Source organism: Lepidochelys kempii, chromosome 7 (assembly GCF_965140285.1).
Source record: "Lepidochelys kempii isolate rLepKem1 chromosome 7, rLepKem1.hap1, whole genome shotgun sequence".
NCBI classification, from domain to species: Eukaryota; Metazoa; Chordata; order Testudines; family Cheloniidae; genus Lepidochelys; species Lepidochelys kempii.
Window position 1 is genome coordinate 101772470 of NC_136386.1, and position 15036 is coordinate 101787505.

At 38.2% G+C, this 15036-nt stretch overlaps 1 protein-coding gene across 4 annotated transcripts in view; it reads right to left on the bottom strand.

The window, feature by feature from the left end:
- PTPRE (protein tyrosine phosphatase receptor type E) overlaps positions 1 to 15036 on the bottom strand; it is a 268702-nt gene that overhangs the window by 45872 nt on the left and 207794 nt on the right. For all 4 annotated transcript variants that reach the window (XM_073354053.1, XM_073354051.1, XM_073354052.1 and 1 more), the window contains 8 exons: positions 14500 to 14590; positions 13506 to 13582; positions 13336 to 13372; positions 12410 to 12507; positions 8827 to 8946; positions 5455 to 5618; positions 1080 to 1215; positions 463 to 612 (listed from right to left, as the gene is read on the bottom strand). In XM_073354053.1, coding sequence (XP_073210154.1) covers positions 463 to 612; positions 1080 to 1215; positions 5455 to 5618; positions 8827 to 8946; positions 12410 to 12507; positions 13336 to 13372; positions 13506 to 13582; positions 14500 to 14590 — 873 coding nt within the window. The remainder of the gene's footprint in view (positions 1 to 462; positions 613 to 1079; positions 1216 to 5454; positions 5619 to 8826; positions 8947 to 12409; positions 12508 to 13335; positions 13373 to 13505; positions 13583 to 14499; positions 14591 to 15036) is intronic.

A 15036-nucleotide genomic window follows, 5' to 3' on the forward strand; every position in this document is an offset into this window, starting at 1 on the left:
TTGGCCACGCAACGCTGGTTAGTCTTGTGGCAGAGCATGAGGGGGAACAGCATGTGTGCAGGCTGAACGGACACTGCTACCAAAGTTCTCCAATCAGCAGCGCAGGGATGCAAGCGCACCTATAGTTGAGCACCCATAGGGACACTACTCGAAGAAGAAGTAAACATTATTCAACACCCACAGGGAGTAGGTCTGCTGACTAAGAAGGTGTCATTTTTAGAGGTCACTTTTCAGAGGAGAACCACACTTTAAAGATGAGGGCATCACCACATTATAATTTCCTCACTCCTGAGAGTTCATACAGGAAAAGCCTCCCTCATCTTACCCAATAATGGAATAAAACAGAAACTGAGCTGCTTAGTTCTGACAGTTTTTCAAACATGCCATACTTTTCTCTACATACCATGTTGTCTTGTTGGCCTGATCCCTAAAATCTTGAGGCAAGCCCTCTTCTTTACTTACTTTAAATTCTTCCTCTAGCCCTGTTTTGACAAGATGTGGTGTAGTGGTGTGAGATGCTTGAAGGTGCTTTTCTAAGGAGGACACATCTAGTTCTGTGTCACCATAGAGGTAGTATTCAAGTAAGGCTTGATAAATGAATGAATACTGCATCTGGAATGAATAAGCGACAAGCACACTAAACATAAAGTAATTAAAATAAAGCAATTAAATACAATTTAACAAAATCTGGCACATACATTTTGCTCTCGTGGTTGCCGATGTTTTAGGCCATTTTACTGATTAACAGAGTAAGACTGTGGCTGTAACAATGGCTTCCTATTAGATCATGCACATTCTGTGCTACAGGGGAACATGAATGGGAAGAGCACAGCAGTGGTCCCTCAGAATTTGATTCGGAAACTAGTAATAAAGGACTGCATTGTCACAACCCTTACTTACCACCTATCCTCAGACCCTCCATTACCCTCCAGCTCGCCCTACTCTCGCTGTGATTCCTACTGTGGACGAATGACGGGAGGAAGTACTGGGACATTCACCAGTGTTTGAGAAACAAATGTACTGTTTGTTTCAAACACAATAAATGAACAAAAGATCACAACAGATTTATGCTTACTTACATCAGTCTGAACCATCTGTGGGCGCTGATTACGGATTCTTGTAACAAACTCAAAAACATCCACTCTCTGTTCAGCATGCATCATATCTAGTATGGCATCTATCACTATAAATGTGCCTGTTCGACCCACGCCAGCGCTTAAAAAGAAGAGAGACACATAAGTGAGCTATGAAGTCCAGATAGATTGCTGCAGTAACCCACAGCTGGTCCAAATTTTGTTTACATTGGACTGAAATCCACACTGGGTCTTACATTTTGTAACAATTCACTTTTGATTTTAATAGTGATATTAGTAGAACAGGTTAAAAATTTTGAATTTCAAATTTTTTTTTGACAAAAAAAGTGTGGTTTTTTTCAGAAAGCTTTCACAAAAACATATTCTTTTTTTGAGGAGCATCAGAGCTGGTTGAAAAAATTATGATTTTTGAATTTCTTTTAAAAGGAAAAAAGGTACAATTTTTTTCCAAAAGGTTTCCCATCTTTCAACCAGATCTAGATATTAGATCTAAGGTAAAGGATAACACATGCTAAATCTGATTATTAAATCTTTTTGGTTTACTAATACTAAAGTAACATGTTTTATGTCATATATCAGTTGGCAAATGTTAAACCTTTTTTAAGGTTTTTAACATGTCCATGCAAAATTATTATTGTTTTTAACATGTCCTCCAGTTGCCACCAGAGGGAGCAAGATTATTACAAATGATACAATCATAGATGATTTTCAGCTCTTCCTTTCAGAGGAAAAGGGCATGGCATCCTGTGTTAAGGATTAACAACTTTCTCTAACCTTCTGTTTGCTTATTTTACCCTGTGGCTATTAAAATGTCACAGTATCACCTTCTAAAAATGTAAATGTATTTTTCCCACAACATACTCACAGATTCAATCTGACTTTCATCAAAGAAAAAATTAGTTTTAAAATAAAGTCAGAAATATAGACTCCATGAAATGAATGTTTTCTTCATAAGATACTGATGTGGAATTATGAGGAATATAAAATATTTTTGAGAATTTATGAACCATCCATGGCTCTCTTGAGAACTAGAAAATATTTTTTGCTATTTATTATAGTATTTTCCACAGAAGTCATGTCAGAATATTGCAAACACTCGAAGTTTTCTCAAAGACATACAGAACAGAGAGAACATCATTATTACCATGTGTATGGTGTGTGCGCATGTATATGTATATTTTTTTCTATTGTCTGGTTCCTGAGTATTGCAGTATATGGTAAGGGGTTGGAGTTTCTTTGATGTATTGTATTTTGAAGTATGCCACATACAGTGTTCAAATAAGTATCCCTTATTATTTTAAAATCTGTTACATAATTTTATTATATAAAATATATGTGTGATTATATATTCTTTACAAACACCCTTGTGCGTGCACACACAGTGTCCTTTTTTGTTTGAATAGAAATTCATGCTGCCTGAAAATCTTAATCCCTTAGTACAGTACAATATAAAAGTAGAATGATTCACTTAGTACTAATCACAAGTTCCACTTGTGGGAATGCTGAAATGACAAACTAAAACCAGCTGAGCTCCTCATTGATAATGACATGTCACAAAACACATTAGCCTTATAATAGAGAGACCAGTGCCCATAACCAACTTATGTCTGAAAGATTCCTCCACAAACGACATTTAATTTTCTGATTGGTGAGGCCCTCTTCTTACTTGCCTTTTCATTACCCTAGCTGCATCACACCGATCCTCTCTCCCTCATTGGTCCTTGCTCTTTCCCCCTCCTACTCCTCTCCCACCCATCTCCTATCACCTTTACAAGGATGAAAGTAAGGTGGTACGGGCTGGTACGGCGTACCTGTAAAAAGTGGCCGTCGGTACCAGCCCGTACAGCTGACTTCAAAGCGCTGCTGCGGCAAAGGACCTTGCTTAAAGCACTGCTGTGGCAGTGCTTTAACGTTGTTGCCCCTTTTGCGCCCCCCAAGCAGTCAATGGGGGTGGGGGGGGCAAAAGGAGCAGCTGCCCCAGGGCCGGCGATTTAAAAGGGCCCAAGGCTCCAGCTGCCACCGCTGCTGCTGCGGCAGCAACCAGAGCCCTGAGCCCTTTAAATGGCTGCTGGAGCCCTGGGCAGCACGGGCCAGGCAGTGCAGATGGACTGGCTGGGGGATGCTGACCGCCCCAGCCCCACCCCTTCCACCCGAGGCCCCGCCCCTTGGGGGGGAAGAGCCAGCCCCCGTACCGTAAGAGTTCAATTTTACTTTCGCTCCTGCACCTTTACCACCAAGTGGTTATCTACTGACAGAGCGGCTTCCACATTTATAACTACGTTTACCTCCCCTACCTCTGACTTCCTTCTGTTAATATTTCAGCTCCACCTTTGGGCTCCCTCCACATCTCACTCTCTCCTACTTCCTTGACTCAGAATTTACCAGACATTTTCTTGTTCTGACCTGTCTCAGAATTCCCCCTCTCTGAACATGGCTTGTTCATTTTCAGTTCTCACAGTTTGCCTTTCCTCCATCCTGTCCATCAATCTCTGCTCTCTGATTCTCTTGCTCCTTGATCTCTCTCTCCTCCACAGACTCCGTGAGCTCTATTTTCAGTTCTACCTTCTTTCTCTAATATTATTAACTCCTTCACTGCCTTCTCTGCCCCAAGACTAGTCCACTCTCTTCCTCCAGCTCTGCCATCTCTCTTTCAACTTTTCCTCTCTGATTTACTTGTGTGTCAAGCCCTGCTGATTCTTGGACTCTTTCTGAAATCTTTTTCTCAGCCCTTCCTCCTTAACTTCCTTCCCTGATCAGGAGACTGGCATTTTAAAAAAAAAAGAATGACAATTTGTCAGAAACATTATTTTTTTCCTCCCTTCTCCTTGTTCTGCCTGCTTCTCCTTCATTTCCTCTAAATGCTGATTTAGCTTAAAACTTTTTGAATATCAAGTTTGTTCTGGTCGAGCACTTCGTGTTTAGCACTGTATGTTGTTTTTATAAAAGCCCACGGAGAAATACAGTGTTACTCATTATGGATGAGTTTCCCTTTCCTTTTTCCAACAATTCAATGGCATCATATCCTGGACTGCAAAGGAAATTAGATGCCATGATTTTCAGTCTACATTTTTCAAGCAGTATGAAAGAACCAAATTAGTCCAAAACATTGTGATTCATAATAGTGCTATTGCGGTGCGCTTTGGACCATTACATTTAGATATCTGTTTTTTGGTTGTTGTTTTTTAAAGAAGAGTTATTTTATTACTCTCCGTGACTTGTGTGCATTTTGGTGTCAATTAGATTAAGAATAGAATTTCCTGCTGGTGAAGAATAAAGCGTGTCCCTAGTATTACTCTGTGTAGAGCATCTGGGCAAAGGAATATAAAAAATATGGATATCTCAAAGGGGAAAATTGTGAGAGATTACTAAAATCTTCTTTTTTCTTCTAAATCTTAAAAAAAAAACAACACTTTTGTTATGTACATACACTCAAGAGAACAGGAATTCTTACCAAGCTACTAAGACAGGCGTTTGTCTGATGAACAATGAACAAAAGGATGGCTGATGCCTGATAAAGGAATACACACGGCCCCACACTGAAGAGTATGTTTTAAAGTCTCTTGAGAATATTTATAAATATCAAACAAGCAACTGAAAACAAATCAACAGACCAAAAATAAAAAAGTGATTTCCTTAAAACAAAACAAAACACAAAGCCACTTATTCTATTCTTTTTAATCTAATCTTAATTAGATATATTGTTCCTGAGAAGAGACTATTTCTTGCTTCATGTCTAAAATACAGCAGTTCTAAATGTAAAAGTTGTAACATTTCTTTTGAACTTCTACCAAAACCTGATCTATTTTTGTTCATTTTTATAACACATTTTCAATGGTTTATCAATAACCCCTTACTGGCAGGAGGTTTAAGTGTTGGTACATGAATTGGAACACACTGTGTATTAGTATGTAGTAATGGGACATCATAGTGTTAAACAAATTATCTCAAGTACAAGTCTACATTACAACATATCTAGCACAGAGTGGGCAAACTATAAGAGCAAACGGCAATTCTGCTGTGAGAAAACTGGGGGATGTATTCTCTGAGGAGCATTCAATGGCAGAGTGAACCCATTTGTTACAAATCTGCTTTTCTGACAGGGAATGTGTTGATGTCAGATTGCCTATCACTCTGGGAACAACAAACTGAAGTTTCAATTTTAAAATGAGAGAAAAGGCAGAATTTTTGAATTCGTTCTTCTCCCTGGCTATGATGGAGCCTAATACCATTGCAAGTTCTGACTTTTATGCAAATTATGGCATTTTCAATGAAGAGACAGAAATATAGTTTTGACATACACAAAGCACTTTAAAAACTGTTAAAGCTCAAGAAGACAGAATGGTTTAGAGTGCGTACATACCTACAGTGAACCACAATTGGTCCAGCATGTGAAGGATTCAATGTTTTGACTTTTTTCAGAAACTTTAGCATCCCAATGGGTGTGAAAGGCACGCCAAAATCAGGCCAGCTGGTAAAATGGAGCTGTGTTACAAGCCTTGGAACTTTAGAGCCATCATGAAGTTGCTAGAAACACACAAACAGACTATGAGTGTGACATTTTATGTCCTATATTAAGACTTGCAAACAGATTAGTTACCATAGTCTGACTAACCCATATCCTTGCCATTTAAATTTGAGTAGCATCCGGGTGCTGTCCATGAGAAATAAGATTCACAATTTCTATGAACCATGGGCCAAATCCTGACGTCCTTATTTACTTGTTACTCCATCCATACTTAGACTAAAAACTCTGACTGGAGTTAGTCTGAGTAAGAACTTCTGGATTTATACCATTGAGAGATGCAAGATGCCAAAGTATCTATGAACTGCTTCATAACAACGCAGATAAGGATGCGGACATACATCTGATACTGGTACATCATCAGACTCAGGATACTACACCACATGAAGCTGGGACTGCTCTAATACAATGAATCCTGTAAGGTAATATTTTAGCTTTTCTCCTTTTATTTTTAATTTACATTTTCAGTGCTAACTATTAAAGGTACAGCCTTAGTGACCCATGTACTCTGTTTAAGCAAAGAACAGGAGGAGTACAGGCAATGGCAATGAAAGCTCCACCAATGTTTTCCAATCCTGATCTGGAGGAACCTCCTCTTGGGCTAAGACAGGAAATTCAGTCTCCATGCTCTCTCAGTCCTTGACCTCTTTCTCAGACTGCCAAGAAGGCTGGTAATTAACGCCAATTATTACATGAAGCCTTTTCCACTTTGAACTGGACAAAGACCACCAGTTTGTTTCATAAAGACCACTCAGTCTCCATCAACTGGTGACCAAATGTTATCACCACTAACATGTTCCATAGTAAAATTGGAGATATGAATCTACAGGTGAAAGACACCAAATACCATATGCCATCTAGACTCCCAGCTGTTTCCAATCCAGAAGAATTTGATAACTTTTTTTTTTGCTATATTTTTTCATACAGCTGCTTGACCAAGAGTTCTTTTTAAATAAGAGTCTTAGCAGCTTCTCCCATATGGCCCATGTTACACTTAGACATGCCTGAATGGTCTCCAGATTAGATTACTACAGTGTACTTTATACAGGGACTGCTCTGAAGCTACAACTAGCGCTGAATGCAGCTGCCCATCTGATTAGCCGTGTAAGCTGCCAGGAACATATTATGTATATCAGTTTTCTGAAAGCTTCACTGTCTCCCTATGCACTTCCCAAGTGACTCTGCTCTATTCAGCTGTCTGTAGTTTGGGTCCTGGCTATTACTACTAGTAGTAATAAATAAATCTATGGTAGTACCCAAAGGCCCTAATTAAGACTAGGGCCCCAAAGTGCTGGGTTCTGCACAAACATGCAAGAGAGACAATCTCTGCTCTAGACCACCTGAGCAAGGGCCCCTCTACCCATGTGGCAACACACCAACTGCCATTAGCTGGGGAACTTCTGCTCACAGTCCTTAGAGCTGAATACCTGGCAGCCGCTGGTAGCGTATCCTCAGTGAAAACCCCACTTGCCCTCAAGAATCTTAACCGTTAGCCTTCAGGGCACAGTTAAGACCAAACCACCTCTTCACTCAGGTTTTTAGGGTGATTATGGGCTTGGTAAATGATGTAATGGTGGATGAGAGTCTCCCACAGCTGATATTGTTCAGCAAGTTATGTATATTATTGTGATGGAATGTGTGTGTCTCCTCCCTGTTTGACCCAGGAAGGTGATTAAACCCCTTCAATGGGCAGAAAGGAGGAAGCTAGTTCTGAAAAACTGCTTGAGCAGTCAGATCTGGGGAGAAGAGCTGGCTGTTCTTGCCTCTTAAACATCCAGGACGTGGAACTGACAACTGCGGACAACATGGAAGGAAGCTGCTCTTTGTTTTGTTTTATTTGGATTTGTGGACAAGCTGCCGCAGGACTAATTTTCCTCTGCCTGAGACTAGAATTTTTTTCTCCTTTTTGAGACCTAATTTCAAGGTATTTTGACCTCCACACATCCCCTGCAGGGACGGCTGGTGGTCTGTTGCAGTTGCTTTTAATAGTGTTTGATGGCCAGAGATGAAGTGAAGATGTTTTATAAATACATAAATAGTCCACTCAGTTCATTTTCGATTTGCTGGAAAGCAAAAAGTCCCAATGAGAATGAGAACTGGAATGTAACAGGTAGAAGAGGAGAAGAAGAAAACATTACTTAACATGGTAATTTAAAAAGATGCATCCTTGCTGCAGTTCTAAGGTCTAGTCTAAATATTAACGTTACACTGATTAAATTAAACAGGGTTTTGCACCAGTTTAACTAAATCAGTTTTTAAAAATATCTTAAATTAGACAGAATTCTTGAAAATTCTTGTGTAGACAAGGCCTTAATCCCTCTGAATGCATGCTAAGCATTTAATGCATATAGTGAAGGTTATTCCTGGCAAGAAAAAAGATTACACAATTAGAATCTTTTTAAAAAATAAACTCAGTAAAACAGAAGTGTCAGACCAGAAGGAGGTGTGGCCTGATCAGGCATTGCAAAAGGAGGGAAGATTGACCATAACTCTGCAACTGAGGAGCATACATGGAGAAGTCAATTTATATGTTTCCCCTTCTGCACTCCCTGGTGCACGGGACATGTCAAGAGAGCGAAGGAGGGTGTCCAGAACACAATGTACTCCAACTATCCTCAGATGATGTACAGTCCCCAACCAGTGCTGGGGCCAGGCTCTGGCAGAGAATCAGGGAGCTGTAACCCTCCCCCCCGCCACTTTGCCTGCGCTTGGCCCTTCATGTCTTGAATGGTTTGATAAGAACTCTACCATCTCTAAATAATTTTAATATCTTTTACATTTTTAATGATTTAAAAACTTTCCCTAACTTCAAAAATATTTTTGCACAAAGGAGGGCAAACACACTCCCAAGTTCCTCCAAAATAACACATAATGAATGGGGGTGGGGGGCATGATCAGTGGAAAATATCTTCCAAGGGTGGTTACCTACTCACAGGATCCAATTTGACGGATCCCTCTTTAAACTTAAGTCCCATACAGCCATCAATATTTGCATAATTAATTCTCTTTTACTCCAACAACTCAAGTGGAAATTGATTCTATGAACTTACTGCTCTCTTAGTCTACATATATGTTTCAACTCAATTTTAGTTAAAAACTAAATTTCCAGTTAAATTCATTTTAAACGAAAGCCTGAATTTCTGTTATACTTTGCTTTAAAAAACAAAATAAAACCCAATCTTAAGGAGTAGCAAGAGTGCTATTACTTACTGACTGTATACAAAACTTGCGAATGGTGTAGTCCACGAGAACGATACTATCTTCCACAGAAACTCTGATATTTCCGTAAGTCCAGCATCCTTGATCTGGCCAGTATTGATAACATTTATCCTATGCAAACATGCAGTACATACATTTAGTACTTTTAAATATTGTGTGCCTACTTCCATTACTGATGGCATATAGCTATACAATTATTTTAAAGTAATAAAATTAAACCTCTATGAATATTTGGAGTAAGGCTGTTGATTAATCGCAGTTAACTCGCACGATTAACTTTATTATAATTTATCACAATAAATAGCGGTTTTAATCGCACTGTTAAACAATAGAATTCCAATTGAAATTTATTACATATTTTGGATGTTTTTCTACATTTGATACAAAATGATAAATAAAAGAAATAGTATTTTTCAATTCACCTCATACAAGTACTATAGTGCAATCTCTTTTTTGTGAAAGTGCAACTTACAAATGTAGATTTTTTTCTTACATAACTGCACTCAAAAACAAAACAATGTCAAACTTTAGAGCCTACAAGTCCACTCAGTCCTACTTCTTGTTCAGCCAATCGCTCAGACAAACAGGTTTGTTTACATGTGCAGAAGACAATGCTGCCCACTTCTTGTTCACAATGTCACCTGAAAGCGAGAACAGGCGTTCACATGGCACTGTTGTAGCCGACGTTGCAAGATATATGTGCCAGATGCACTGAAGATTCATATGTCCCTTCATGCTTCAACCACCATTCCAGGGGACATGCATCCATACTGATGATGGATTCTGCTCAATAACGATCCAAAGCAGTGCAGACCGACACATGTTCATTTTCATCATCTGACTCAGATGCCACCAGCTGAAGGTTGATTTTCTTTTTTGGTTGTTCGGTTTCTGTAATTTCTGCATCAGAGTGTTGCTCTTTTAAGACTTCTGAAAACATGCTCCACACCTCGACACACTCAGATTTTAGAAGGCACTTCAGATTCTTAAACCTTGGGTTCAGTGCTGTAGTTATCTTTAGAAATTTCACATTGGTACCTTCTTTGCATTTTGTCAAATCTTCAGTGAAAGTTCTTAAAATGAACAACATGCTGGGTCATTATCCGAGACTGCTATAACATGAAATATATGGCAGAATGTAGGTAAAACACAGAGCAGGAGACATACAATTCTCCCTCAAGAGGTTCAGGAACAAATTTAATTAACACATTTTTTTAATGAGTGTCATCAGCATGGAAGCATGTCTTCCGGAATAGTGGCCAAAGCACGAAGGGGCATACGAATATTTAGCATATCTGGCATGTAAATACCTTGCAACGCCGGCTATAACAGTGCCATGCGAATGCCTGTTCTCACTTTTAGGTGACATTGTAAACAAGAAGTGGGTAGCATTGCCTTCCGCACATGTAAACAAACTTGTTTGTCTGTGTGATTGGCTGAACAAGAAGTAGGACTGAGTGGATTTGTAGGCTCTAAAGTTTGACATTGTTTTATTCCTGAATGCAATTTTTTTGTGCGTGCATAATTCTACATTTGTAAGTTCAACTTTCATGATAAAGAGATTGCACTACAGTACTTATATAAAGTGAGTTGAAAAATACTATTTTTACTTTTATAGTGCAAATATTTATAATAAAAAATAAATATGTACACTTTGTATTCTGTGTTGAAATTGAGATCAACATATTTGAAAATGTGGAAAACATCCAAAATATTTAAATAAATGATATTCTATTATTGTTTAACAGCGTGATTAATCACGCGATTGTGATTAATTTTTTTAATCACAATTCATTTTTTTAAATTGCTTGACAGCCCTAATTTAGAGGATGTTTGTTTTTTAATCTAAAACAGGACATGATTTTAAGGCTTTGTGCTAATGCTCTCAGTGTTAGTTATCTGCATTGTTACACAATGACACAACAGGAAATACATGGTTTGGATGGAGTCTTCACATGCTCCTTTGGCAGCCAGATTGTGATGAGCGATGTTTTTGGTTTTATTCTTTGTTTTGTTTTAATGACTGTTCCATCTTTTTAATTTGTTTATTTTTCTGATAGTATGCATTTGTTTGACATCTTTAACCCCCAACTCCAGATATAGGGCTGGTTAATAGGTGGGAAACGTCAGCTAACCTTGGGTGAGAGTCATCAGTTGCATGGGGATTCTAGCAGCAGAATAAAAGATAGCAATATGTCTTTTTCTGTGGAATAAGCATTTTACCAACCATTATAGCCTGATGGGCATTTGCCTGAAAGGAGTCTCCAATCTGTTCAAATGAGATTTGGTGACATTTGTGGGCACTAGCATCAGTATGTCAGGCCTTGGTATGAGTATGCAGGAAGGCTGGTAATGTTAAGATTACAGGAAAGGGAGAGGGCCTTGTATACGCAAACAGGGAGTACCTCCTTCATAGCTGTTAGGAGCAATCAAACTTAAATAGCTTTTCCTTATTCTGATAAATATATATAACTGTAAAGAGCTGCTGTATAAATTAACTAACATCACTAAGGCACATTAACTATCTCAATGCTTATGATGTTTACCCTCACCCTCCAGAATAATTATCCTTTGACCTTAAGGAGGAATTGTTGGGAGTTATTTTGGAGTTTATCAACACTACTCTTTACCTGGCAGGAGAGGTCACTCTTGAGCAGAACACAGTACATTGTTCTCAGTAACTTGGCATATTGCTTTCACTGCACCCCCAGTTCACATTGCCTGAGGAATCCAAGCTCCAAACCTTCACTTTTAAGTGTTTGGAATGTTTAACTAACTAGCCCACGAGGATAAATAGGCATTTAAAACAAAATTGTCCAAGGGCAAAATTTGTGATGGTGCATTAGTAGGTTTTTTGTTTTTTATCAGGCTTCTTATCATTTTTTTTTATCACTACTGGTGAGTCAGCAAAGAAGTTAACTGTGTAATAATCTTGAGCTCTGAAGTGTTAGCCTGCATAATTTCAGTAAATTTTACCGTTCAACCTATACACAAGGAAGGATACATATGAAATAGGAACAGAGGGGAGGGGAGGAACAATACAGATGTGGGGACAGGGGACAGATGTGAGAACAGCAAACCACAAACAGAGTTGTAATGAAGCCTTTCACAATAAAATAGGTTGTTTTCAAATTAGCCATATCCAATTGTAGCGATCACACTATGAACGTAATCATTTTTTTAACTGAAAACTTTTAAAAGTGAGTAATATCAATTCAACATTCATTCCTACTCTTAGTCCAACCTATAAGGCCAGTCTCACATACATTACAGCAGAAGCAAAAAAAGGCCGTCATTTCAATTTGCCTTTGGCTTAAAGTCTGACAGTGAGGCAGTGTAACACATGATAAAAAGATTCGTTATGAGGAAATTAGTCACCAGGGAATATTTATAAGCTTGAAATTTTGTAAGTTACAACTACATTTTTAGCAGAGACTTAAAACCTCAGAAAGGACTGGAAAAGGAAGTGGTGGCAGCCATTAACAGTCAGATGCTAAGCTGCACATTGCAGCCAGAGGCTACTTAATGTGGGGACTATTTCAGGCTGATCAAAACTGAAATACAAGTTACTTACCTCTTTTCTTTCTTTCAAGTTTGTTAACATAACAATAATTGCAGATTTCTGCTCCCATATCATCCTCCAGAAATCATTAACTGTTTCTTGTTTAGGTCCTGCACATAGAATACAGTTCTATACTCAAGAGACATAAAGAAAACAAGCAATATCACAGTACACAAGAACACATTTCTCTTCTACTCATGAGTTACCAGCTCATATCTCATGAAAATATACCTCAGTTTTACAGATGCACTATATGTACACTTGAAAATCTCACTTCTTTGAAGCACAGCTATATGAACTCTATCAATTTACAGAAAACATTTACTATGTTATACAATCACTGTAATCACTTCTTGAAACAATGGGATTTTTGTATTTACACAAGGACGGTTTGCAAGACCCAGCATAATAGCTCCAACTGGCATGACTGGAAGTTCGACCAGTTGTAATACCATTATCATCAAATGGGCCTGCACCAGTAGAGGCAGAAACTGAGTTGGGTCTATCTAGCTTCCAGATTGATTGGGTGGGGTGTGTGGACTCAGAATATTTCCAGCAGTAGGCTGGCATTTCAAACACAGTCCATGCTCCAGGCAGGTTGGTCCACAGCTCTTGGAGACATATATGCTGCTGCTTGGAGAGCAGGCTTGTCCCACTTTTCTAAGAGCAGAAGCCATTCCCCCTCCCTCTAGGTACATTATGTGCTTTAGGTCAGGCAATGGGCTCAGTTTAGTCTTTCTAACTTACAACTCTCCCTTTGATGACCATGATTTAGCAGACCAACTTATTCATGCTTAGGAAGGAATTTTTGATCTGGTGACATATTAACCTTGATGTGGGCTGTGAGGTTTTTTCTGGGTGTGTGCGAGGAGTGAGGGGGATGAGGAGTGCATTCTGGTGCCTATAAGTACAAAAATGGAGAGAGGAAAATACATTACCTTGAGCAGCTATAAATTTATTCTTTTCTTTGTAACCCTACACAAATAAAATGTATGGTTAGTTAAAGAATGAACTGCCAAGATATGCTTTAAGACAAATATCTATTTGATATTTAGTTTACAATTAAAATTAGCAATCTGAATGAAAGTGAATGTATGTATTAGCTTACATCTATGTATGAAGCGTTAATATAGTCTGAAGATTGAACTCCATCTATTTGGGTCAAAATGACTCTGGAATGATCATCTGGAAAGAAAGAAACTGTTATTAGAGTCTGTATGGTAGATTTATAGTATTTATATCTATCAGAAATTTTCCTCAAAATACAAAGCCCTTTAACATGCCAGTGATAGATCTGCACTTTTATGAACCACAGTATTTGCATTATTATTCCGCCATCATTAAATAACATAAAAGGCTGACTAATACAGTATATATAACAGATATGTCATATGGGCCAAATCATGCTGACCTTACTGATGTAAAACTTATGGAAGATTTTGGTCCCTTACACTCTTGTTTCACCAGAGCCTGCAAACAGTGACCCTGAACACATGCTGCAAGGCTCATCTGTTTCAAAGGGATTTTTAGATGAATAGATGGAATAATTTGTTTTATGTAGTTGTGAAGAGGTCTCTTTGAATTGTATTGTAACTGTACAGTGCACAGAGCTTTTGGATAGCAGGTTAACAAGCCTTCACTATAAAAATCCTGCTGCACCTCCATACTTACACTGGGTTACTGAGAATGCAATAATTTTTGTATAGTGTGCAACACATTCCTAATAATAGATAAGGTTTATTAGATACTTCAAGCTTGGCCCATATACTCAAAGCTCTTTTCTTTTTTATTGCACAAATCTGAACTGAGTTTCAAGAGAACCATCCTACATTTTTGGGCAATTCTAAGGCTTCATATCAAACCTGCTGAAATTAAAGACAAATTTACTGGAAGGCAATTATTATCCAAAGAGACACCACTGCAAAAGAAGCTTACTTTGCAGATGTATGATTAGTAACATATAAATTGCATTATTTTGGGGGTCAATTAATCAGCTTTACTCAGGTATGCTCAGTGAATGCAGACAATATTACAGGCATGATTGCTATAAGAGGCATCCAGACATTTGACTGATATTTAGAAAATAAATTGTTAAGTCTTACAAGGAAGGATGTTGGGATATCTATTTTTCTCTCTGTTTTCTTCTTTATTTGCCATTTCAAATGTTCCTTGCATGCATCGGGCTGGTAACGACTATAGCAAAAACATGTAAAGTCAAGGAAATGCAAGAACATCCTGTATTAAATGTTAGCTGCACAGTACTTAAAAAAGATGCAATTACACACAATGGCCTACATCTAAGATAAGTAATTTCTCAGTACATTGTAATTCTTCAAAAAAAGCAATTTTTCCTCATCTTTCTAAAATAACTCAAAACCTTTCGATAACTCAGAACTTCAACACTACATTTTAAATTCTAACTTTGAAGAACACTGTGACTTTTGCTATTTAAGAGAGCAAATAAATTATTGAAACTCAGACTGCCATTGCAAAACACCATATGACATAATGACTCATAATGCTGTGACCCAGTCAGAAAGATGTGCGTGTACAATACCACAGGGCTCTGACTTTGAAATTTGGTTGTATGGATCAAATTTGATTTTAATACATGAATACATTTGAATATTAGCAAAGAA